The sequence below is a fragment of the Glycine soja genome, chromosome 11 (genome assembly GCF_004193775.1).
Source record: "Glycine soja cultivar W05 chromosome 11, ASM419377v2, whole genome shotgun sequence".
In the NCBI taxonomy this organism is placed as follows: Eukaryota; Viridiplantae; Streptophyta; class Magnoliopsida; order Fabales; family Fabaceae; genus Glycine; species Glycine soja.
Window position 1 is genome coordinate 6,057,444 of NC_041012.1, and position 22,566 is coordinate 6,080,009.

At 34.2% G+C, this 22,566-nt stretch overlaps 4 protein-coding genes across 4 annotated transcripts; 1 reads left to right on the forward strand and 3 right to left on the reverse strand.

The window, feature by feature from the left end:
- Nucleotides 1-528: 528 nt before the first annotated feature.
- On the reverse strand, nucleotides 529-5,677 carry LOC114376938 (la-related protein 1C-like). The gene is made up of 6 exons (XM_028335278.1): nucleotides 5,034-5,677; nucleotides 4,102-4,588; nucleotides 3,870-4,032; nucleotides 3,675-3,765; nucleotides 2,073-2,144; nucleotides 529-1,670 (listed from the first exon to the last, which is right to left on the reverse strand). Exons 1-6 carry the CDS (start codon nucleotides 5,436-5,438, stop codon nucleotides 1,356-1,358), a joined length of 1,533 nt encoding a protein of 510 aa, XP_028191079.1. The 5' UTR covers nucleotides 5,439-5,677; the 3' UTR covers nucleotides 529-1,355.
- A 4,381-nt stretch (nucleotides 5,678-10,058) lies between these two features.
- LOC114376796 (methyltransferase-like protein 23) lies at nucleotides 10,059-12,195 on the forward strand. The gene is made up of 6 exons (XM_028335073.1): nucleotides 10,059-10,233; nucleotides 10,366-10,448; nucleotides 10,800-10,850; nucleotides 11,257-11,350; nucleotides 11,434-11,518; nucleotides 11,636-12,195. The coding sequence occupies exons 1-6, from the start codon at nucleotides 10,059-10,061 to the stop codon at nucleotides 11,808-11,810; spliced, it is 663 nt and encodes a 220-aa protein (XP_028190874.1). The 3' UTR covers nucleotides 11,811-12,195.
- Nucleotides 12,196-12,316: 121 nt separating this feature from the next.
- Nucleotides 12,317-13,824, reverse strand: LOC114373488 (peroxidase 64-like). Its single transcript, XM_028330954.1, has 4 exons — nucleotides 13,564-13,824; nucleotides 13,277-13,465; nucleotides 12,977-13,139; nucleotides 12,317-12,870 (listed from the first exon to the last, which is right to left on the reverse strand). The coding sequence occupies exons 1-4, from the start codon at nucleotides 13,765-13,767 to the stop codon at nucleotides 12,476-12,478; spliced, it is 951 nt and encodes a 316-aa protein (XP_028186755.1). The 5' UTR covers nucleotides 13,768-13,824; the 3' UTR covers nucleotides 12,317-12,475.
- A 4,724-nt stretch (nucleotides 13,825-18,548) lies between these two features.
- On the reverse strand, nucleotides 18,549-22,566 carry LOC114374238 (aspartyl protease family protein 1-like). Its single transcript, XM_028331857.1, has 10 exons — nucleotides 22,004-22,566; nucleotides 21,473-21,605; nucleotides 20,979-21,214; nucleotides 20,343-20,567; nucleotides 19,907-20,042; nucleotides 19,734-19,813; nucleotides 19,559-19,652; nucleotides 19,406-19,463; nucleotides 19,026-19,097; nucleotides 18,549-18,941 (listed from the first exon to the last, which is right to left on the reverse strand). Exons 1-10 carry the CDS (start codon nucleotides 22,300-22,302, stop codon nucleotides 18,748-18,750), a joined length of 1,527 nt encoding a protein of 508 aa, XP_028187658.1. The 5' UTR covers nucleotides 22,303-22,566; the 3' UTR covers nucleotides 18,549-18,747.

The following is a 22,566-nucleotide window of genomic DNA, read 5'->3' on the forward strand; positions in this document are numbered from 1 at the left end:
TAAAAATGAATTTTTCAAAAAAAAAATTATAACTGAAATGATTTTTTTTAATTAAAGAAACTAAATACAAATTTATTTCAAATTTCAGGAACTAAAAACATAATGGAGCTATTTTATAAAACTATCAAAAGTAAGACTATTAAGAGAAGTAATTGAGCACTTGTAAAAATATATTAAAATAACATTAGTCATTATATTCATGTAATCAAATATTAACACGGTAAAGTTGATAAAAAAAATATAATGGAATTTTAAAATAGTCCAAGCTATACTATATCTAAAATATATCTACGTAACATTTAAAAAATCGGTCAAGAATTATTTAAAATATACTGTGTTTATTATAATTTTTTTTAGAACTATTTTAGGTACCGAAAATTATAATAAAATTAAAATAGATTATAAATATAGAATTTTTTAAAAAAATAGATGTGGTGCCCAGTCAAAATTAACCAGTATGTTAGTTAATAAAAATGACTGCCCGTAACAGCAAACGTGATAATAAACTAATTACATCAACAGCGGGTATGAAAGGGGCGGCGTTATTGAAGAATCAAACATCAAATACAGGTTCTAAGTCCAAGGCCCGTGCAACTTCAGGTCTAAAATAGGCAGAAAAATCCATCTTATACAGCTGTAACCTGTATAATTAAAAGTCTTAATGACCCCACAGGGACCACTTATGCTTCAGAATTTTCGCGAGTTTTTAACAGACGAAAGATATACTACTAAATATCCATGTCATGTATGACGTAACGGGAGATATTATGGCTAACAATCACACTTTTAAAGCAGTAGGACAAAGCTCCAGCAGCAGAAAGCTATATTTGCTCTTCCCTCAGTGGCAGCTGCAGGTAGCTATCAAACACATTCAATTCAACACCCGTGACATGAACTAATGTAATGCAACACATGCTCCTAAAACTGGGGGGAAGCTGACCCCAAAGATTTAAAAAACAGCTGAGGGGCAGACGGGAAACAAGGACAAAAATTCCCCCATATTGAAGCAAATCATTTCCCCCGCAAGAGTGAGGACATTATACCCATAAAAAAGAGTATTCACAAGAGTCGTGCTAACTAGCTCCACAACCAAAAATAAACATAAAAGAAAAAAAATCCTTTTCTGTACTTTTGGTGAGAGGGGGGAGGGGACTGTTACCGTTTGATCCTCCTTCTTTTTTTTTTTTTCTGTTTTATACTAGGTCTTTTCCTTCCGTTTCTCCATCATGTTTTATCCTTCCTAAATATGCCTCGAGAGATATCATTTCCCATTGTACCATAAGAAAAAAACCGAGACCATTCTTAGATACCTGCTTCCCGTGTCCCTCTTGAGAGCTCTCCAAAAAAACATAGTGCTAAAGCACATTTACAGCTCTAATTTCTTCCTGGAATGGAGTGATCTGAGCCTCTTGAATACCAACTTGACCAGGACCAGGACCCTCGCTAGTGGAAAGCTGCAAATCCCTAAATGTAGATCTATGTCGTGAAGTATCTGGTAGAACATCCGGTCCTCCTGCACCATCATAGTCACTTGTCTCCAGAGCAATATTGTGTACTTGTTCTGCCAGCATGTCAGGATTCAACACTCCAATGGTTGTAGCATTAGAAAACTGAACAGGAGGATGCATGATCCATCTCCTCCAATCATTTCGTCTCCTTATTTTGTCACCCTATAATTAATAGAAAAGGATATAAATTTAAAACAAGAGATATAACAAATTGATAGGGGTAAAAAAGCAAAACTGAGAATTAACATTTTCCTAAAAGGGGGTGTTGTTTACTTGTATTTTCATTTCTTGCTTTCACCTTTTAAAACTGTCACCTTGTTTCCAATCTGTTCCCATTTTCAAAGATTTGTATTGAAAACATAGAACATAAAAAAAGGTTCAGTGTTTCCTATGCAAATCATTGAAAATAAGAAACAGATCGAAAACAATGTAACCATTTTGTAATTAAAAAATGAAAAACAGAAAATAAGATCACAAGTAAGCACCCCCTAAATATCCCAATGAAATCATGTCTACATTCAAATTCATAAACTTGAATCTCCAAAGCAAGATTCAAAACAATACCTGCACTTCAACAACAGATGAAGTTCGAATAGCATCTAATATAACTTGGATATTGTCAGTCAAATGCATAACCTGACAGACAAAAATATTCATCAAATGGAGACAAACAATGCTAAACTCACTTCCAAATAGGAGAAATTTTTAAACGAATGCATAACTTGAACTGCTTCAGATGATAATTGAAGAACGGCAACACTACAATAGTTAACAATACAAAATAAAACTGAAGAATAGTGTAGGCATTATGCCCAAAATGTAAACATTCACTAATCCATTGCCATTTCACCTCAGTCATAATTAAGATTCTACATAAATTAGTGAGATAAACTTTTGTATGCACCAGAGTGTAAGATGTTTCAATTTAAGCAAAAAGAAAAAAATAGTCTAGATAAAAAAAAAAAACATTGACCTATGGCTATGAATAACAAACCATAAAGCCTTTTTTGGTCCATGTGGTGTATAACCAAAATATCTCATTATGACAGTAATTATATCGATTGAATATTTTTTTGGTGTATAACGGCGGCAACCCAAGTCCTCATAATAATAATGATGATAATATTATTTAATACATTAAAAAAACATTGAATTTTAAATCCAAGATAACAAAAAAAAAAAAAATCAAACTTAGCTCCTTATTTTTTTTTCTTCATAATAATGGTGCATTATGCATATATTCATGTATAACCTAAATTTGATAATCAAACCCATGTTTTTGTTTCTATTACCCTTTTTAGGTAAAGAGAAACCCCATCACATACAAACAATTTTCATGTCAACATATGATACCCATTAGGAGACATCTGACACCTTCATCATATTGATGGTTAAAAAAAGATTTGGATTATGCAAAATAAAAATAAAAGGTTTTAATGTAAAAGAATCGTTCAAAAATTAGTTTGTATTTACTTAATCAGAACCTAGCTTAACCTTTTAAACAAGTATTGTCTAAATGTTATAATTTTTTCCTCAAGACACCACAGTAACTTCTTTGTAAGTTTCATTTAGTAATAACAACATAACTGCATATTGGAGAAAACTAGAGTAGGATTGAAGAAAAAACTGAAAAATCAAACACTAAAACTTGGACCCACCACAAATAGAAAGACAAACTTCCAGAAAACCCCCTCTTTAAAATGCAGCACTTACAAAACAGACCTTAACATTACTTTGAAGATTTTGATGCAAAAACTTGACTTTAGTGAGCCAAGTTTTTCCCGGTCTAACATATTTTCTACTGAAATGGTACAGACAATGCAACCAGTGGGACACAATACATGCTACCAACATTTGTCATCCCATGATTGTATGGAAAGAGCAACAAAATTAACACATAATTTGATCAAAATAAAAAAACACTTCATATGCATCAGTCATGACTAATCCTTGCCAAGACCAAGAAACACCCAAATCAGTCAATCCAGTCAAAGGCGGATGATTCATCAGAAATAATGTAATCCTTCTACACTATAGTAGATTAATTATTTGTGCAATTTTTCTAAACGCATATATTTTATGAGTGAGGTATGAAAACAACAAAGCAAACCATCTCTTTCTCCCTCATTAATACATATAAAAGCAATCATGTCCCAAAAAACTCACTTTGTTGAAGCCTGCAATTAATTTTATGGGAACCCAGCCCTGGTCATCCATGTTCTGCCGCAAGAATGTATCTTTAACTAAATTTTCATTACTGCAATAGACAAGTTGTGGTATGTCTACAGTCAACTCTCTAAACCAATTAAAGACAAAAAATAATAAAAACAAATTACAGACAGACCGAAGTAAAAGCAATACCTAAAATAGTAGTCAACCTGGTTGACTATCTTATTGTGCAACTGAGGATCTGGGCCTGTAAAGAACAGGGAATGATGTGGCATAGGAGGCACAAAAGGAACACCTCTTAGTGAATCCGGGGGTGGAGGTGGAGCTGCAACAAATACCAGCTGAGGTGCTAGTTCTGGAAATGAATACAGTCATCAGAGCATATTCATATATTGAAAGAAATCATCATGAGAAAACACCATACCATGGAAACCAATGGGACTACCAAATGGCCGCATTGGTGATGGATGAAAAAACTGAGCAGAATTAGGAGGTGGAGGCGGCCGTATAAATCTTGGAACAACTCTTGGTGGCACATGTGTATCTCTACTACCAAAAGTTCTATTATTATTCCAGTCCTGATCATGCCTGTTCCCATAGTTATGATGGTGAGAACCATCTCCACGCTGGTGTTGACCGCCATTACGATTTCTAAACGAATTACGCTGCTGTGGATGATCATGAGACGCAAACCCACTTCTTTGTGTGTGGTCCTTTGGAGAGGAGTTTCGGGACCCAGTTGCAGCTATCGAAACCTGGGACGCAGAGTGTTGCATGTGGCCACCATTAGAAGATGCATTAGAACTGTGATGCTTTGTTGATTTCTGCCGAGCCGGCACCACACTGTTGGTGCTTGCATTATCACTGACTTCCCTCTGTGAAGGGGAAGAAGAAGACATACTTCCCAAACCCTACAATCAGAACACTTAAAACAATACCAATGTCTATGCATATTGACACAACCAATAGAAACAAAACATATACGCCAGAAAACTAAACTATCATATATTTCACAATCCATCCCATTCAGTTCCTAATTCACAGCAGCTTGATCCAATACCGGTATCCACATACCACATGAGGTACATACATGCATTTTACAAATTATGCTAGAAATGGAAACTAGAACACTCCTTATCAGTAATTCAGTATGCCAGTATAACGAACAAGTAAGGCTTACTTGCGCACATTATATAGTCAAGCCACTTATCACCATTGAGTACACATGAATAATCAATTCAACGACGCAATAAAGATAACTGGCTGCAACTAGTTGAAACACTAAAATTGCAGGAACTACTAATTATTAATTTAATTACTAACTGAAACAATAGAGTAATGGCGAGAGAACCAAACCTGCGATTGTGGCACAGAAGATCCATCCAACAGACCCTTCAAGGATTCCGATTTCGTAGCAGCTCTCGTGGACTCCGACGGCAAGGGCCACGAGTTCGCGTCCATCTCCGGCCTCACCTCCGAAGCCGCCGCCGCCGCCGCGCCATTAGGAGAAGGTTTGTTCCAGACAGGCCTCTTGGCAGCGCCGCCATTGTCTGAGCTCTCAGTCGCGGAGGAGCTAAAATCTTCCACCGGCGCGGCGGCAGAGGGGAAATCCTCCGTCGAGGAAGACGGAACCGCCGCAACGGGCTCCGATTCGCCGCAGACGACCTGGTTCCACGGCGAAGAAGCAGGGAGGCGCGTGGCGCGACGCGATTGGTGGTTATCGGAGGAATGGCGAGGGGAATGGTTACCGGTCATGGCCATGTAAAATGTTTAGGGTTAAATGACTCAGTCGACGAAATGATCGACGTCAGAAAGAGGATTCGATTCGCAGAGAGTGATTTTTACGATTCGGATGAAGGTCCAAAACGAAATGTAGTAGATTAGGGTTCCAAAATTTGTGCGATCTGATCGCAGAGAAGAAGAACCTTGGTTCGTTTGTGTGTACGTGCGTGCGTGGGAGAAAAGAATGAATGCGTTTTCAGACGAAGGATTATTGTGCAATGCTTCGGATGCCAGGTTTTCTTTTTCCGCGCGCGCGAAATTACCCGAATGTCCCCGCGTTATTTCCATTCTCTTTCCGTTATGACTTTCACTGTTGGCGTCATTACGCAGTTACTGTGACTGCCGTTAAATTTCCTTCCCATGTTGGCTCGTACACCATTATGGTGTAATTATTTTTTTTAAAATAGCATAATGGAAAATTTTTTTTAAAATTATGAAAATGGATAAATCATACTTTGAGATGCGATTTGACTTTGAAGAATTCAAAATACAATTTTGTTTTTCAGAAAACTTTTACACTAAAATTGTATATTATCATACGATTTCAATTTTCATTTTTTTATTATTTTGAAATTGTATATCAATTTTAACATGTTTTTAGTTATTTTTTAAATTGTGTATTTCAACATGATTTCTTTGATAAACTTTGTGTTAAGTAGGTAACACTTGTTTTTCATTTTTTCATAAGTTTTGGATAGCTAATATAAAATACTGAGATTTTTTTATAAAAATAAGAAAAACATATACATATTTCATATATTAAAAAAATTGTTTGTGGGATGACGTCCCACGTGTAGGTTGCCGCATATAGCATCATGGTCTTTTTCTTTTTCTTTTTGTTGAATTGGTTTCGCTTGTTGTTGTCTTAGTTTACGACCATATTGAGTTGGTTATGCTTTCCTTGTTATAGTATCATCATTGTCATTATGGGTCCCAATATTATCACCATCATTGTTGTTATTATCTTCATCACCATTACGATCACACAAAGTTGGGTGGGTGGAATGCATCAGTGTATTGCATTTGACATATTGCATCAAACTTTAATAAAAAGTTTCATAATGTTGAGTTGGAAAAAAAGTTATTAGTATGGGTAATTATTTAATTTTTTTTACTTATGTATTTATTTATTTGAATGAAACCTTTATTTATTGAATTATTTTGATGTTTTTGTCATAGGATACGGAATGTAGCAATCGAAGTTTGATGCAAAATTGATTGATATGAAATCAGAGTTTTCGGCGAGCAAGAAAATTGTTAGAAAATATTCAAGGGAAAAATGGACTCAAGCCTATGATGGTGGCAAACGATATGGCCATATGACTACTAATTTTGTTGAGTGTATGAATTTTGCTTTAAAAGGAGCACACACCTTGCCTATAATTGTCTCGGTGAAAGCAACATTTGAGAGAATAAAAGCATGTTCAGTTGAAAGAGGGATGCATGTATCCTCCATGTTACATGTGGGACACGGCTACCCGAAAAAGGTAGCTGTCATGTTGCAAGAAAATCGTTTTTGTGTTGAAATGCATCATGTGCAAAGGTATACTCGCGAAACATCTTAAGTTTGAGGTGTAAGAGCTAGCAAATTCCCAATTAGGTTGACGAGCAATGACTAGTGTTAAACTAAATGAATGATAGTGTGACTATGGGGAATTTCAGGCATTGCGACTCCCTTGCTCTCATGTTATTGCAATTTGCTCCTCTTGCCACCAACAGACCGACTTGTTTGTTGACCTAACATACAAGTTGCATACCATTTACAAGATTTATGAACTTCAGTTTCACTCCCTTGGAAATAAGGATTATTGGTCTCAATACATGGATCCAAATTTTGTTCCTAATCTTGACAAACGATGATTTCTATCAGGCAGGTCAATTATTACTTGCATACATAATGAGATAGATGAATCAGTTTTAAGTAGGCCGAAGAAATATTCAGTGTGTCTAAATGAAGGTTATCATCATAGTAATTGTCCATATAGACAATGAATTATGTTGAATATTTTGTAATCTTTAATCTTTCAAACATAATTAATTATTATATATCGTTCAACTTATAATTTTCATCCATATACCACTTTATTTTTTATATATTATTTTTCTTTCTAAAAAAATCATAAATTCTACGTAAAAATAAAACCCATTTAAAAAACATAACTAAAATCATGCAATAGAATACGATTTCAGTTTTTTAAAAGAAAAATTTAGAAATAATGCCCTTCCCTTGCACACGATTTTAATAATAAAAAAAAAACTAAACTCATATTTTAACATATGATTTTAATTCTTACAAAAGATATATTTTAAATAAATTAAAAGTGAAATCTTATTTTGATATACAATTTCTTCATTGTAAAATCATATATTAAAATACGATTTATCCATTTTAGTAATTTTTTTTAAAAATATCCATGGTAATTTTTTAAAAAAAAAATCCCATTTTCGTAATTAAACCTCCCCATGTTAGTGTTTTGTTTTCTATCCAAAACCATTAGAGTTACGCACTCAAATTAAAATTGTGAGTCTCCATTGGACAACTTGTTTGTCAAACCATTAAATCAATTAATTATTTCTTACAACTAACGCCATTACTTTTTTCAAGTATGGTCGGGTTTTCCTTTGGCAAGAAAAAGGTGCTTGCATTTTCCACGTAGCTTTGGCCCAAACAAAAAGTACTTACTATAACGAAATAACATGGTGCTATAGTCATAGCATCCAGGTAATGTATAATTAAATGAATTTTTTATATGAATAATTTTGTATAGTATAATAACTAAGATGAAAAAAGTAAATAAGTTTTTTGGGTGATCATTGTAACTTCACAAGTTTTTAATTTTGAATACTATTTTTTTTTTATTGTTATTACTTTTCAAGTTTTAATCGTACAATGTGGTCCCTATGAAATAGTCCAAGAACACCAAAAATTATGTTAACCTGATCATGGGTAGACGGGACGATGGGCACACAAACCTAACAAAACCGCCTTTCGAATATATCACTAAAATCTTCACGTGTCGATGGTTTTTAAGAACTTGCTTGAATAACAGCTCATCTTTGAAAATACTCAAGATGCACTTTTCATAGATCATAATATAAAGGCTAAGTTCAGTACAGACGCAAGGAGGATATATGAAGTAAGGTGTCCATCAATAACATTTAATTAAAAACAAGTGGCTAAATTTTATAAAGTACTATCATAAATTAAAAGTTGCTACATGATAATTTTTAAATTCATATAACTTTTTATTTCTTTCCAAAATTCACATTATTTAGTAGTTTTTAAAATGATAAATCATATAATCTACCTTTTATTATACGATAAATATCTCATGTTTATATTCCCGAAACAGATTGGAAATTAAAGTTTTCAAGGACTAGCCACTTATGACTTAATAACTGAAAGTAGGAGGACTGGCACTTCTGCAAAATACTTTTCCTGATTTGGAGGAAACCGGGCCTTAAGTCCAAGAATAAGAGTTTAAATACGTATAGTAAGATAATGTAATATTTACATTTCAAATTAGGTGTAGGAAGCAATTATGCCAGTGTGAAAAGCAACTATCCTTTTTGTTTTCCTCTTACGTAAGTCAATTTAGCCCATGCATATTTGAGGTAAGAAAACCTTTTGTTTTTGTTCAATTTGGCGCATCTACCAAACTACACGTGTTAGAAAAATAATTTAAGATTAAGATTATCAAACTTAAAATAAAAAAATAAAAACTACACTATCAAACATGAATATCAAGTATCAACGATATAATATTTCTCTGTTTTTTTTTTCCAGAAATATTATATTTCAAAATAAAAAAATTATAAGTAGAGTATCTATCATGGATAATCGTTTAGATGAGTTATTTATCATAATTTTGAAAGTCTTATAATTTCACATAAATTTAAACATTCTACATAAAATTCATTTCAAATTAAGGTTGTAAAAAATGATTAATTTAATTTTGTGCTTCCTATAATACTTAAAAAATATGTTATTTATAATATAAATGTGTTAAATAATGGTGCTTATATAACTAAGGTGACCTCATTTGCTCCAGCAGTGAAGAAAAATATTAAAAAATTCATATAAGCACTCTCATAAGACATAGTTAAATTTTCTTCTAGAATACTATTATTTAATTAAAAGCCACTTTAAATATAAAATTTAGAATATTTATTATAAAAATAATTATAATTAAATATGTTATATTTAATGATTAATAATAATATAAGTGATATCAGACTTAATTTCTTTAAATAATGTTTCAAATTTTAATTTTCTGAATGGGAAAAATATGACTAAGATAGGTGAGAACTTATTATAAGCAATCACAATTAATTTTAATAAAAATTAATCAGCAATTGAAAAATATTTTGCATGGATAACACTGAACAAGAAAATACTTTTTTTTAAGGGTTGAAAAAAAATACTTAATCCATTAATTAGTGTTTAATTTACTTATTTGCTAAAAAAAAGTTTTGAAGGTCCGATTCCCCTGAAATTTGGAGGTTTCAGTTAACTCCTTCCGATGAGAGCCATGGAGGAGAAAGATTGGAATGATGACAGCCTCACCATGACCACCGTTTCTCAGCACTGTTTCCGCGATGATTCTGAAGCGCCAAGCTTCTACATCTCCATCATCGAGGTTCTTCACTTCCCAGTCCCACTACACTCTCCATGAATTTCCCAACCAACTAACAATTACTCTTCTTCTCGCAGAACATGAAGGACGAATATGGCCTATTCCTGTGGCCCTGCAGCGTAGTTCTCGCCGAGTATGTTTGGCAGCACAAACATCGATTTTCAGGAGCCAACGTTGTTGAGGTACCCTCTTATTTCAAATTCTTGTCTAATGTTATGTGCTCATTTATTATTCTCCATTATTTTTTCTTATTGTATTCATGCATCTAGGTGCTGGAACTTCCTTGCCTGACTTGGTTGCAGCAAAACTCGGTGCCTGTGTCACTCTTACCGATGACTCCACCAGATTAGAGGTATTACACTATTACCATCCAATTTTTATTTTATATACTTTTATAAAGCTTTCAAATAAACTGTTGTCAACCACCAAGCACGTGGATCAATTGGTACATGATTGTTTTGATTTAATCAGTCATCTTTAGTTTGAGTCCTGCCTTGGGTTTGCAGCTGTGTTGCGATGAATAATTGGGGAGAGCACTTACATGTGATTTTTACAGATAAAAAACTGGTTGTCAATGACTCATTGATTTCTATTAATAGTATTCTTATATGATTTTTATAAGCTTGTGTTTAAATTAATGGTTGGATCCTAAAAGTTAATATATCTAGCAGCTGATTGCTTCTTGTTTGGTTTGGGCCTGCAGGTGCTTAACAACATGAGAAGAGTTTGTGACTTGAACAAACTTGAGTGCAACGTATGCTATTATTATAGTGATTGTTTCAATGTATTCCAGATAACAAAGCCTGTGTGTGCATGGTTTAATAATGTGTTAATATTTTAGTAGAATATGACAGTACTATGTCTGTGGCATGGACATTGTTGTTAAATGGTGGCACCTTGGCCACCATGACCAAATGGTGTTGCGGATTTTTTGCCAAATGCCATGGGCAATTTGTGAAGGGAGGCCTGCTATGGCGGCACCATAGGCCACAATGGCGTGTTTATATGGAGGAATTTTGGCCTTTCGCCATTGATAAGTGATTACATTGGGCATGTGGTGAATAAGCGGAAGTTTGTCAATGCTTGTCTGTGCATGTTCCTGATGTTGAAATTTTATCATATTGTTTTTGTTAATTTGAATGTTGGCCTTCTATTTGTAGGTGTTGGGATTGACATGGGGAGTTTGGGATTCATCCCTATTCAGTTTACAGCCAACAATTATTCTAGGGGCTGATGTGCTGTATGATTCAAACGGTGAGAAAAAATGGGCTGTGTTAATTATCTGTCACCTTCCTCTGTCTATTGGACTAAAGTATTGTTTTTGATGTATTATTTAGCCTTTGATAACCTCTTTGCCACTGTGACTTTCCTGTTTCGAAATTCTCCTGGGTCAACTTTTATAACCTCATATCATAACCGAAGGTACTTTGCATTCTATATGATGCTCAAAACTTGTGAGGAAATTTAATAGTAGCTCTACAGCTTGCATCTGATATTTGTTTCCCTATATTTTTAATTTAGCTATCTAATTGTTTGCAGTGGGCATCACCTTATTGAGTTTTTGATAGGAAAATGGGGCTTAGAGTGTCTGAAGCTTCTTGATGGGTTTTCCTTCTTGGCATCTGACAAAGCATCACTGCTAAGTGGTAACATTCAATTGGCAGAGATATCTCTTATCTCAAAAGATAATGCCCGAGGTAGCTCAAAATTGTGATAAAGCTTAGCAGTTCTCTCTCTTTTTTTTATTTATTTATCCGGCAGCCATTGTTATTATCTATGTTCTTTTTGCTTTGAGAAAATTCCATTTCATATATAGATGATCAAGAAATTCAATTGGGCTTGATCATGCTACAGAAATGCCTCTTAAAACAGATACTGCACTTCTTTGCTATACATTAGATGAAGAAAAGACACTGTTCCTTTTTATTTTCCGGTTGCTTAATCTTGAGACATGGTATCAAGCAGCAATCTTTATGGATGGGGACTAGGATGTAAATTGTTGAGGAATTTGCCTCTAAGGATTGCTAGGTGTGTTCTTATAGATGTATAAAAAAAATGTTTAAATGTTGATATTTGCAGTGCTGTCAAGTGGCTAGAGTGTAAAAGCCATATAATTAGTTCAAATTGATAATTTGACAATTTTCTTTTGCGATGAAAACAGTTGCATTCTTCATAACTATTCATCCTGATTGGGACTTTTCCTCACTCATTACTCAAGACTATCAAAATGATATATTTATTAACTTCAGATAAATATACATATTTCTTTAATAGAGGAAAAAGACATAATATTCTTGCCATCTAGGAAATTTGATCCAACAAGTTCATACTTCTAACTTGTTTGAAACATCAATTTAACTTGAATTAATTTAAGACTTTTTAATTGATCACTCTGCAGTCCTTTCTAACCTCCTGTCCACCATTGATGCTACTCATTTTGATCATGGACTTTGCAAAAGCGTCATAAAAAGCCTTTTTTGAGGTGGCAAACTTCGCAACCAGATTTTTAGTGTCTGGGTTGTCAAGCAAAACTTGATCAGAAGAAAACAAGCCTTTCTGTTGGAGGATCAACCTGTAATATGTATTATCAAAAGTTGTTGTTGAAGGGTCCATAGAGGTGCCTGCATTTTTTGCCTGATTTTTTAGTGGACAAATTGATATCAGTTTTGTTGCAAATGATGGATTTAATGAAGGGTCAACATCATGTGTAGCATTGAAGTTGTGGATTCTGTTCTTGAAAGATGAGCAGTGAGAGAAACCCAAAGTGTGCCCCCCTACATATGGGTCAAAGGACATTTACTCTAAACTCTATTCAGATATAAATTGGAATAAATGAAAAATGGTCAAGTTTTGGCAGTTTTGACTTTAGGAATAACTTACCTGACAGAGCTACCAGGTCTTCCCCTGACAGTCCTCTTTGAGAAAAGCTTTGCCGCAGTTGTGATAAGTTGAAGGTTGGCGCTGGTAATTGTCTGGTTTCGCTGGCTTTAGATGTTCTGCCATCCTTTCTTCCTTTAGGAACATCCCATGTAGGTCCTCCTGACTGCAGAATATATTTATACCATTAGTCAAGACTTGCAAATACAAGCTACCTTAGCTGCATTTGTCAATTCTCGAAGACATAAGAATTGTTTAGGATCTGAATGATGAGAAATTTGGTACTTAACAAAGTTTTCTTACCAGAAAAACTGCATCCCTTGCTGCTAGAGCAAGGATGTCAGCACAAGAGACCACACCTGGGCATGAAGCTTCTAGTGCTTTCTTCGCTGCATCAATGACATAGAATGCATGCAAAGAAACATTTGGTGGCCCATCTTTTTCTGCTTTGTTGCTTCCTTTTGAATTTAGCAGCACAGAGGCATCACACCCCTTCAAGAGTATAGGAAAAAAGATAATATGATTTGATTTAATAATGCATCAAATAAAGCGGAGCTGTCAAGAGGAAATGAGGGGGGTGGGGTCATTACCCGAACGAAACAGTCATGGAAGTGCATTCGCAGAAGTGCAGCTGGAACAGTTTTGTCCCTAGCAGTGGCATCCTTCACTGCCTTGGCAACAATGCATTCCACATCAGGGCATGTTTTTGAATAGTAGTTTAAGCTCAGTGACTTGCTTGTAGAGACTACTGAAAACATGATGATCAAATTCAAGAATGCAACCGTGACAGCCATGCTAATTTGAGTACTTCGATGATTTTTAGCTTTTAGCCGTGGAAATCAAAGATGGGGAAAATGGGTTCTTATAGATATAAAAGAGATTAATTATTGTGTGAGATAATGTGGCCCAAGAAATCATTTCGTTAAGAAGTACTGTCAATGAAGAGTAGTAATGTTGAAGCATTCTCATTACAAAAAGACAATTCACTTTATGCTCCGTGGACTAAATGAAGGTTAAACTTTTCAAGCCTCTGGTAGCTTTCTGTGGCTTATGATGTTCCTCCTTTTTTTTTTTTATTTGTATGTTACTCTCGATCAGAATAATTTAATTACATATTCATGTTAAATCCAGTCTTAAGCTATAGTTTCATGATCTTCACTCTTCAAGAGTAGTTGGTAAGATCACAAATCACAATGTCATCATCCTCCACCCCATAATACATGGTTATGATTCATTGATTATGACATAATCCTTGGTCTCTTCTCCTATTGTCCTCATGTCAAAAGTGAAATGTTTGATTTTACCGCGAGCACTTTTTCTGTGATCAAACTCTTGCCATATTCCAGTTTAGGCTTTTTGACGGAAATTGAGGCCAACAGCCTCGTGGCCAATTGTCCATGCCATATCATGTTATGTTTGGATAATTTTCTTTTGTAAAACACATTTATGGTTTTTTTTAAAACTATTATTATTAATTTACAAGAAAAGTACTCATTTCTTTTTCTGCGTTTCAACTTTTTTAAAATAAAAAGTTGTTTAATCATCTTAAATTTGCAAAGTCTATGACCTTTCCACGGTACACTCAAAGAATTGCTCACCCATCCATCTCAACACTAATAAATTCAACGGCTATTATAACTTTTCATACAACAAAACAAAAATATTTTTTTTATCAACAAATATTAATTATTAATTTGTGTTATCGGAAAAGATCAAACTCATCATCTTTTTCTCAATCATCCATCCAATCAATTTTAAGGAAAATTTCACTTCTTTGCAACACATTACTAGCACATTACTGACTCTTTAATTAGAGGTAGATTCACATCAGGTGTTCAAGATCTAAGAACAAACTGATTTTTGAGGATTATGAATTTTGTATAATAGAGATTATTAACAAGATTAGTTTTTTATGTATAGACAAGCGCACGTGTTGTATTTGTTTTAGCATCTTGATATAGACCTTCTTATATTAGGGAGATTTTTTTATTTTTTTTAGCCGCAGGATATGTCCCTATTATTGTTGTATATTTTGGGTTTAATATAATTTACATTTTTCTCAAAAAAATTTTAAATCTTCAAAACAAAAAAATCTTTCTCATGCTAGAATTAGTCTAGATGCACTAGTGGCTTTCACTAGCATAGGAAACTGCGCCTCAGTTATAGGAATGTATGCGGTAGTTAAGGTTGAGGTTGAGCCATCGTAATTTTGTTTTTTGGGGCCAAAGCTTGCATTGCAAGCCATGATGGTCGCCAGGTCTTATCAAAACTATAATTATTGAAGGAGCTTTCCTGTGCTAATGTGGATTACGGTTTAAACTTCAAAGGAATCTAATTATTAACGATACTGATTTGTGTCCGCATAGTCCGGTGCATTTGTAAAAAGCAAATAGTATAATGCGATTTTTGAATGTTCTTAAGATGAAAAGTAGCTTATTGAATCAGCGGGGGTGTATTTAATTTATGTAATGTAATAATAAGTCTGTAATGCACTTTTGGGTTGAAAATGTAAATTAGCTACTCTCTTTTTTCTCTGTCAAAAAAGATGAATAGATATGCATACGATGTCGCTATGTGGCCAGTTATGGTGTTGCTGGTACTGCATGTTTGTGCAGTTATACTAATATAAATACTTTCAATGAAAATTTACTAGAAGCATATACTCAAAGCATAAATTAAACACTAAATGTGAATACTTTCAATGAAAATTTTGACCATAATTCACTACTTCGTAGGGACTAATTCTTTTTCATTAGACTAAATTTCTGATAGTTTTTCACTATATTGTTTTTTTATTTTATATATTTTTTAAAATTGTATTAGCAATTGCTTGTATAAAGATAAAATCATAACTTGTATTTTCCAAAGATCTTATTAGGGTAATAAATGTAAGATGATTGTGTTGTGATCTTTGCAGATATCCGGAGATGATGTGATTTTAGTCCAAAACAATGGTCCCTAGTCGACTTGCTGCTGAAGTCCGATGATATTTTGGTTAAGGGATTTTGCTTGATTTAAGTCACACTCAGTGTGAGAGTGTTATTGTGTTACTGGGTGAATTGAAGGCGACATTAATTGGATGTTTTTAGAATGCAAATGGAATTTCTATGATGGGGATCGTAATCTATCTTTAGATTGTGCGTAAGACACTTTTTTCTACTGATCCAAATAGGTTAAGGAATTTTTTTTTAATGTTTATTTATTATTATCCATTTAAATAACATGTTTTATATTTTATGTCTGTTTCCCCATATTTCTTCTCTTTTATCCCAACAAAGTGTAAGTGAGAAATAACCAAGAATTAGTATTTTTCAAATTAGCTATTGTGAGAAATTGCCCAAGAAAGAAATTAAATACGTTAATACCACGTTAACTAAAATAGTTCCATAGAGTTAAGCTGCTGCAACGTGAGTTCTACAGTCCCACGTTAACAAAACTACAATTTCTAAGTTCATTACTCCTGCATCTACAAATCAATTCGTAAGGTGTTTATTTATCCATCTGAAATCGATCTTAAGAGTTTTGACTACGTTGACAGTAAAGATGAAATGATTTTTTTTTATCTATATATTAAACGATGCTTGTAGTTGTTGGTCCAAAAAAATTATTAAATGATGCTAAGTACCTATATTCTATAAAACTGAGTGACAAAGTTACCAGTTGAAGTTATACACAAGCCCCACGGTTGAAATACATTTTACTGCTTTATCTCCCTTCCCATTAATCAAGATGTTAAAACACAAGTGACTATGAGAGTTTGACCAATTACTACAATTTCTCATTTTCAGAAGACCGACAGAGTCATTTTAAATAGTAACAAACTAATTGTTCTATCGTATTAATAGTCCAATAATAACGTCCTCCTCTTGCATACATTGAACAATACCTTTCTTCCTTATATTTACCCTCCCGTAAGTTTATGTTAGTATTTAATGAATTCTGAAATTAAGTAAAATTGGTATTTTGATAATTCGCATACTAAAGATTTATGTTAAAGATTGTTGAAGTAAAACTCTAATTCTGATTAGAGAACAATAACAGTGAAATTGCGTTTGTAAGTTTTATCTTTTTATTTTGCCAGTGAGAAGTGGGCTAATCAAAACGGTTTCTGTGTACTCATGTATGTCTGCAATGTCGATCAGGTCAATGTGTTTAGTCCTAAAATACTGAAATTGTGTCGATAATTTTTTCTCTTTCTATATTAAAAACCTTCCGTAGATAGAGTTAGAGGCGCTTATTCATAAAATGACTTACGTTTCCGTGTCATGAACCAGAATTCATTATTGGTGCTAAACAGCTAATTAACATGCCTTTGCGCATTATTAATAATTTGCAATACATGTGTATATACGTATTTGTTTATACCTTCTTTGGACGAAGAAGTGGAGATCGACTAATGGATATTCATACACATTTCTGTTTTGGATGTTGTTCCGTCTTTAATTAGGAACATGCTGTTTAGAGGAAGGATCAAAAGTGAAAGAACATAAGAACCAAATTATGGATGGAGTAGACACTAGACAGAGCTAGCAAAGAAGAGCTCTTTCCTAGGGTTGGGATATTCTTGTAAGATTTTAACAGGCAAGGGCAAAAGGGTAATGATGCTGTGTTGATTAGGGAGAAAATAAGAGCTGCTGATGATCCACGTTTTGGATCAATCTTTGAACACCGACTCAATTTATAAGCTACTACTATCTGCTATAGCATTTCTTTTTCTTACAAAACATTTATTGTAGATGGAAGAGGAGTACCAAGTACAAGTTTTTAATTGTGACTACTACTTCTATAGGCTTAAGATAGCATCCGATATTTATGTCAATTGTTGAAAAAAAATAATTTCTTCGCATGATAAATTTATTTTCAACTTTGGAAGCTAAAGGCCGCTGGTAAGAGTTCATATCTGTTTTTTCTGGTCAATATATGTGTTCATAACTGGTTGACTTGATTTATGCACGGCCAACTTGGACGGTGACAATTTTAATTGAATGCCTGAATGGCTTGCTTTCCATGTTGGTCTTTTTATTTATGCTCTTCTGAATGAATTTAGAGACTGAATGCTAAGTCTTGAAGTGCCTTGCCTCCTACGGATTTGTCACACTAAATATATTTAAATTGATAGCAGAAATAACAGACTAACGAGGGTTAATGAAGATTAATGAAAGTTAATGAGAATTAATAAAACCGTTTTCGTAGTAAATGTGACTTCCCCTAAGAGATCTAGGTCGGCCCTTCTAGTGTAGGTACTGAGATAAAGCACAAGGCCAGATGGTTTAATCTCTACCCCCATGTGTCTTTATACTAATAATCTAAAGGTCCACTTAAATCCATAAAAATTCGAAACTTTTAATTATTGTTAAATGTATTAGACCCTTTACAACTATATATGAAGATTTGTAACTAATCTCATGGGACGTTTAGTCCGTTTTTCTAGAACAACCAGCACAATTTGATTGGTGCTTGTCCAAGTCACGAGTCAACACTGCTGCGTTTACAACAACGAGGATTTGTAACTAACCCGTGAGGATTTGCATTGAAAGTCTTGAGACCGAGTAAAAATGAAATCAGACAAAAACCATAGTCCATAAAAGTATAATAATGTAAGAATGGAAATATATATTTTCACAACTATACAGACATGTTACATTATTTACAAACTCATTATCAAAATAATGCTACTAAGAATCCAAAAAATGCGTAGCAATAATGCTTCTCTGGTGTGTCCTAAAAAAATACTAATATTAGTTATAAAATACTGAATAGCCTATAAGATATGCTCAAAGTATGGTCAAAAGCACCAAAAGGGCCATCATAAACGCAGAGGTAGGTTTTATCTTAAATGAGAGATTAGGTGACAGCTCAGGATCATTAGACTGGTTTGATGTTTCTTCAGGATTCACAGCTATGGCAGGAGAAATAGCAGGGGAATTTGATCGGTTAATAGCTAAAGTAGAGAGTTCATCAACATAACCTGTGAATAACATGTCTCATTAACAATAATTAATGGAGAAAGGATATGCAGTGTAATGAAGCAGAAGAAGTGAACTGTACTCACAGTTAGATTCCCTCCAACCAAGAATCATGTTCTCACGATCAAAGACTATACGGTAACCAGTCATGAAGTTTTCTGCATCAAGATAAATAAAATGAATATTTCAGGTATATGCATCGATTCATCAACAATAACAGTGGAAGTTTAGGTGTTTTTGTCATAGTATTGATGTATGATTTGTCAAACTTAAAAACATACAAACAAGACAGTGCATTGGTGAATGCTAAAAAATTCCAGAAGAAACATAGAAGGTCTGATAAGAATGTAGCAGTTGTGGCTGCTATATTGATAAGAAACATGAATTGACAAAGTAATCTGAAATGAAAGCTTCAAGATCATATATTCATATAGTATAATTTAGGTTTTTCAATTAAAATACTCACGTCCTATGATGTTCACATTGTTGCTTTTCAGGACTCCCAAACAAAGTAAGTTAACACCCTGGACATCACAAGAAGCATTTATGAGGTTAAGAGGGCTGAAAATCATTATATAGTAATATTAATGAAACCCAAAGTTTGATTTTATGTTCTCACCTCACCACTGATCGTTACTATAGGGTCTGTGACAAGATAATTGTCTCCACCTTTCATGGTCAGATTAATGGGAAGTTCAACAGTCTTGTTTGAACTGCATATAAAGTCAAATTCAGTGCCTAACGGTTTAGAATGAAAAAGAAGTAGTAGAGGCTTCTCTCAAGCTATAAATCACCTTAAGTCATAACAGTACTCAAAGGGGAGCTCATCAGAACTAGAAGATGAATACCGTTGTAGTTTAATTGCAGAATTGAACTGCAAAATTAATGGGGAAAAAAATTAAAAAAAAACTCATGTCACATGAAGCTCTAGTTACCTTCTTAATGAACCACAATCAAGATTACTTACACTGTTAGTAATCTGCTTATAAGCCGGGTCGTTTAGGTGTGTGAACGAGGTACCAGAGTCAAATATTGCATGAAACTCAAGATCGGCAGCATTTCCTCCCACAATAATTTGGGTAACAGTGATGTTATAAGTAGGGCTGGAAAGAAATACACATGTTAAAATAAGCACTAGTTAAATTAAGTTAGACTCAATAATTTCTTCTACAGTTTCTGTTGTATGTTTCTTTTTCTTTTACCAAAGAAGTTGGGGGGAGGGGAGGGTGCTACATTTTAAGGTCAAGGCATGTCATGAGCCTCAACTGGAATCAAACCAAACACTTTTTAAATACCAATTCAGCCAGCACCAATTCATTTTTATTCTTTTTTGGTATGTTTCAGAATGCATCTAAGTGGCCACTTCTTGTTTAGACTAAAAGGAGAGAAGAATAACTACTTACTGCAATGCCCTGAGGTTGAATGGTGTCTTTCCTTGGACCAAGCTACTATTATCCCCAAATGTGATTCTTCCAAGACCATCAGATCCAAAACACATTGAAAAAGAATTCGAAGTGAGCCCTTCTTTGGCTAGGATACTTGGGACAGATTCATTACCCATTCCTAGTCCAAATAGACCATTTGGAGCTGCTCCATCCAAAAATGCACCAGTCTGAACTTGGCCACAACTGCCACATATTGAATGACAAATAACAATGAGCAGGTTGTTAAAGACAAGAGAGGCCGAAGAAAAAGTTGATTATACCTAGCAGTTTCAAAGAACAAGAATCAAACAGAAGCTATGATTGTGAAATAATAGTTTAATTTCAAGGATCATTTTGGATTTGGACATGTGGTTATTATTGTGGGTATCATCAAACATCCTAGAGATGAAGTTTTTGCCAAATTCCTAAAGCAGTGTAATGCAGTATGGCCAAGAATACACTTTTTTTTTTTGTATAGATCATATGTATCCTTCACTTGAGACAATCCTGTTCGACCTGGGTTGGACTACTATGAGTTACACTCTAATGCTTCATATGTATGCTCAGTACATGTATTACCAACAAAACATTTCAGTAAGATGTTGAGAATTTTACCCAAAAGTAATTCGTGTGTCAGCATCTTTTGTTTCATCGTCATCTGTAATTAAGTGCAACACATCCTCCACCAGGAATCCAGTAGTTGAAGTACCATTCGATAGATAGTTTACTTCATATGGACAGATGCTATCAGATGAAGGGCATTGTCTCTGTAGCTCACATAAGTTGCTATTGCACAGAACGGTTTGGCTTGTGGATGATCCTTTAAGATCATAGATATTAAAAGCAATTTTCTGTCAGATAAAAGTATTAAGAAAGTGTCATTAAATTTAAACTTCTACATCAGAGACAAAAACAATATGATTCCATTTAACCAAGACTAAGTGACTATCAAGATATCCTTCAGAAACTAATAATGATACCAATGAAGTTTCACACAGGGCATTCACTGACCATCATAAATTACAAACTAACAAGTATTCAGATAAAACATAAAAAAGTATATAATTAAAAGAAAAAAAATACTTAAAACAATAAATAAGATGGCATACCTCTCCGTTTGATTCTACACCTCGAACACATTTGGTACAATTACAAGGTAACCAGAACAAGTCACTACCAGTATCCAGTGCCACCAGAAACGATAACGGTGGAGTCCCAACAGAAACATTGGCAAAATGCAAGCTGAAATCCAAATAAGGAGGACAAATTACTAAATTATTAATTACTAATACTACCACATACACACACACATCAACACAAAAAAAACCCATTAAAAATTTCCCTTATTGAAAATAAAAAAGACAAAGGGTGTAAAATGTAAAAAAAATATTTTCACACAACCCAAAAACGAAAAGAAGGAAAAATCCATTTGTTTTCATATGGTATCTTAAAAAAGAAAGCAAAAAAAAATCCCCTGGAGATTCTCTTCCTGCACCACTTTTTTCAAGCACCAAAAAACATAAACAATATTCCATCTTTGCACAGATCTATATATACAAAATCCTTATAAAAAAATGAGTAGCACCCAGAAAACAAAAAGAAAGAATGAAATTTTTTGCAAGTTGTCAAAGAATTCGTACAATCCAAAGGCTCCAATCTGATAAGTCTCGTTGGCGGGGACAAAAGTGAGAGGCGAGTGGTGAACGGCGGCGGCGAGTCGCCGGCCCCGGAATATTCGGTCTCTGTGGGCCATAACAACATAGTACAGGCGAGTTCCCTTGTCGGGTAAGTCATGAACGCCGAGAATCTCCTTCACCGGATCGGAGAAACGGTGGTGGATGTCGAAGCCGAAGGAATTGAGAGCGTGGCAACTCTGCGAAGCTAAACTCAGCAGCAGCAACAGCAGTGAGATATTACAGAGCCAACTGTGACAAGCCATGACCGTGAGTTATTGTTGAAGGTAGCTACGAGAGGTTTTGACAGAACAGAGAGATAGATATATGGTTCTGTTATGGTATGTGTGAGAAGGCTTCGTGTTTTTGGTCTGTGGACTGTGGTCGTTAAGACGAAATAGATAAAATATAAAAATGAGTAAAAAAAAAAACGGAGAGAGAGGGAAGGAGGGAGAAGGAAGCTACGTCAAAAGTCGGTTGAGTTTGGTTAAGCATCCCAGTTGCAGGGAAAAGTTCAACTCCTCTTTCTC

Bases quoted from the DNA above. Each gene is read 5' to 3' on its own strand.
- LOC114376938 (XM_028335278.1), bottom strand. From the start codon at position 5,438: ATGGCCATGACCGGTAACCATTCCCCTCGCCATTCCTCCGATAACCAC. The intron at 4,033-4,101 runs GTATGGTGTTTT...ATTCATTTCCAG, and splicing joins TAGTCCCATTGGTTTCCATG to AACTAGCACCTCAGCTGGTA. The intron at 2,145-3,674 runs GTGAGTTTTTTG...TTTGTCTGTCAG, and splicing joins TAATTGCAGGCTTCAACAAA to GTTATGCATTTGACTGACAA.
- LOC114376796 (XM_028335073.1), top strand. From the start codon at position 10,059: ATGATTCTGAAGCGCCAAGCTTCTACATCTCCATCATCGAGGTTCTTC. The intron at 10,234-10,365 runs GTTTGGCAGCAC...TCATGCATCTAG, and splicing joins GCGTAGTTCTCGCCGAGTAT to GTGCTGGAACTTCCTTGCCT. The intron at 11,519-11,635 runs GTACTTTGCATT...AATTGTTTGCAG, and splicing joins ACCTCATATCATAACCGAAG to TGGGCATCACCTTATTGAGT.
- LOC114373488 (XM_028330954.1), bottom strand. From the start codon at position 13,767: ATGGCTGTCACGGTTGCATTCTTGAATTTGATCATCATGTTTTCAGTA. The intron at 13,466-13,563 runs GTAATGACCCCA...ATACTCTTGAAG, and splicing joins TCCATGACTGTTTCGTTCGG to GGGTGTGATGCCTCTGTGCT. The intron at 12,871-12,976 runs GTAAGTTATTCC...ACCCATATGTAG, and splicing joins AGACCTGGTAGCTCTGTCAG to GGGGGCACACTTTGGGTTTC.
- LOC114374238 (XM_028331857.1), bottom strand. From the start codon at position 22,302: ATGGCTTGTCACAGTTGGCTCTGTAATATCTCACTGCTGTTGCTGCTG. The intron at 20,043-20,342 runs GTAAGTAGTTAT...ATTTCTTTCCAG, and splicing joins TTCAACCTCAGGGCATTGCA to CCCTACTTATAACATCACTG. The intron at 18,942-19,025 runs GTGAGTACAGTT...TGTTATTCACAG, and splicing joins TGGTTGGAGGGAATCTAACT to GTTATGTTGATGAACTCTCT.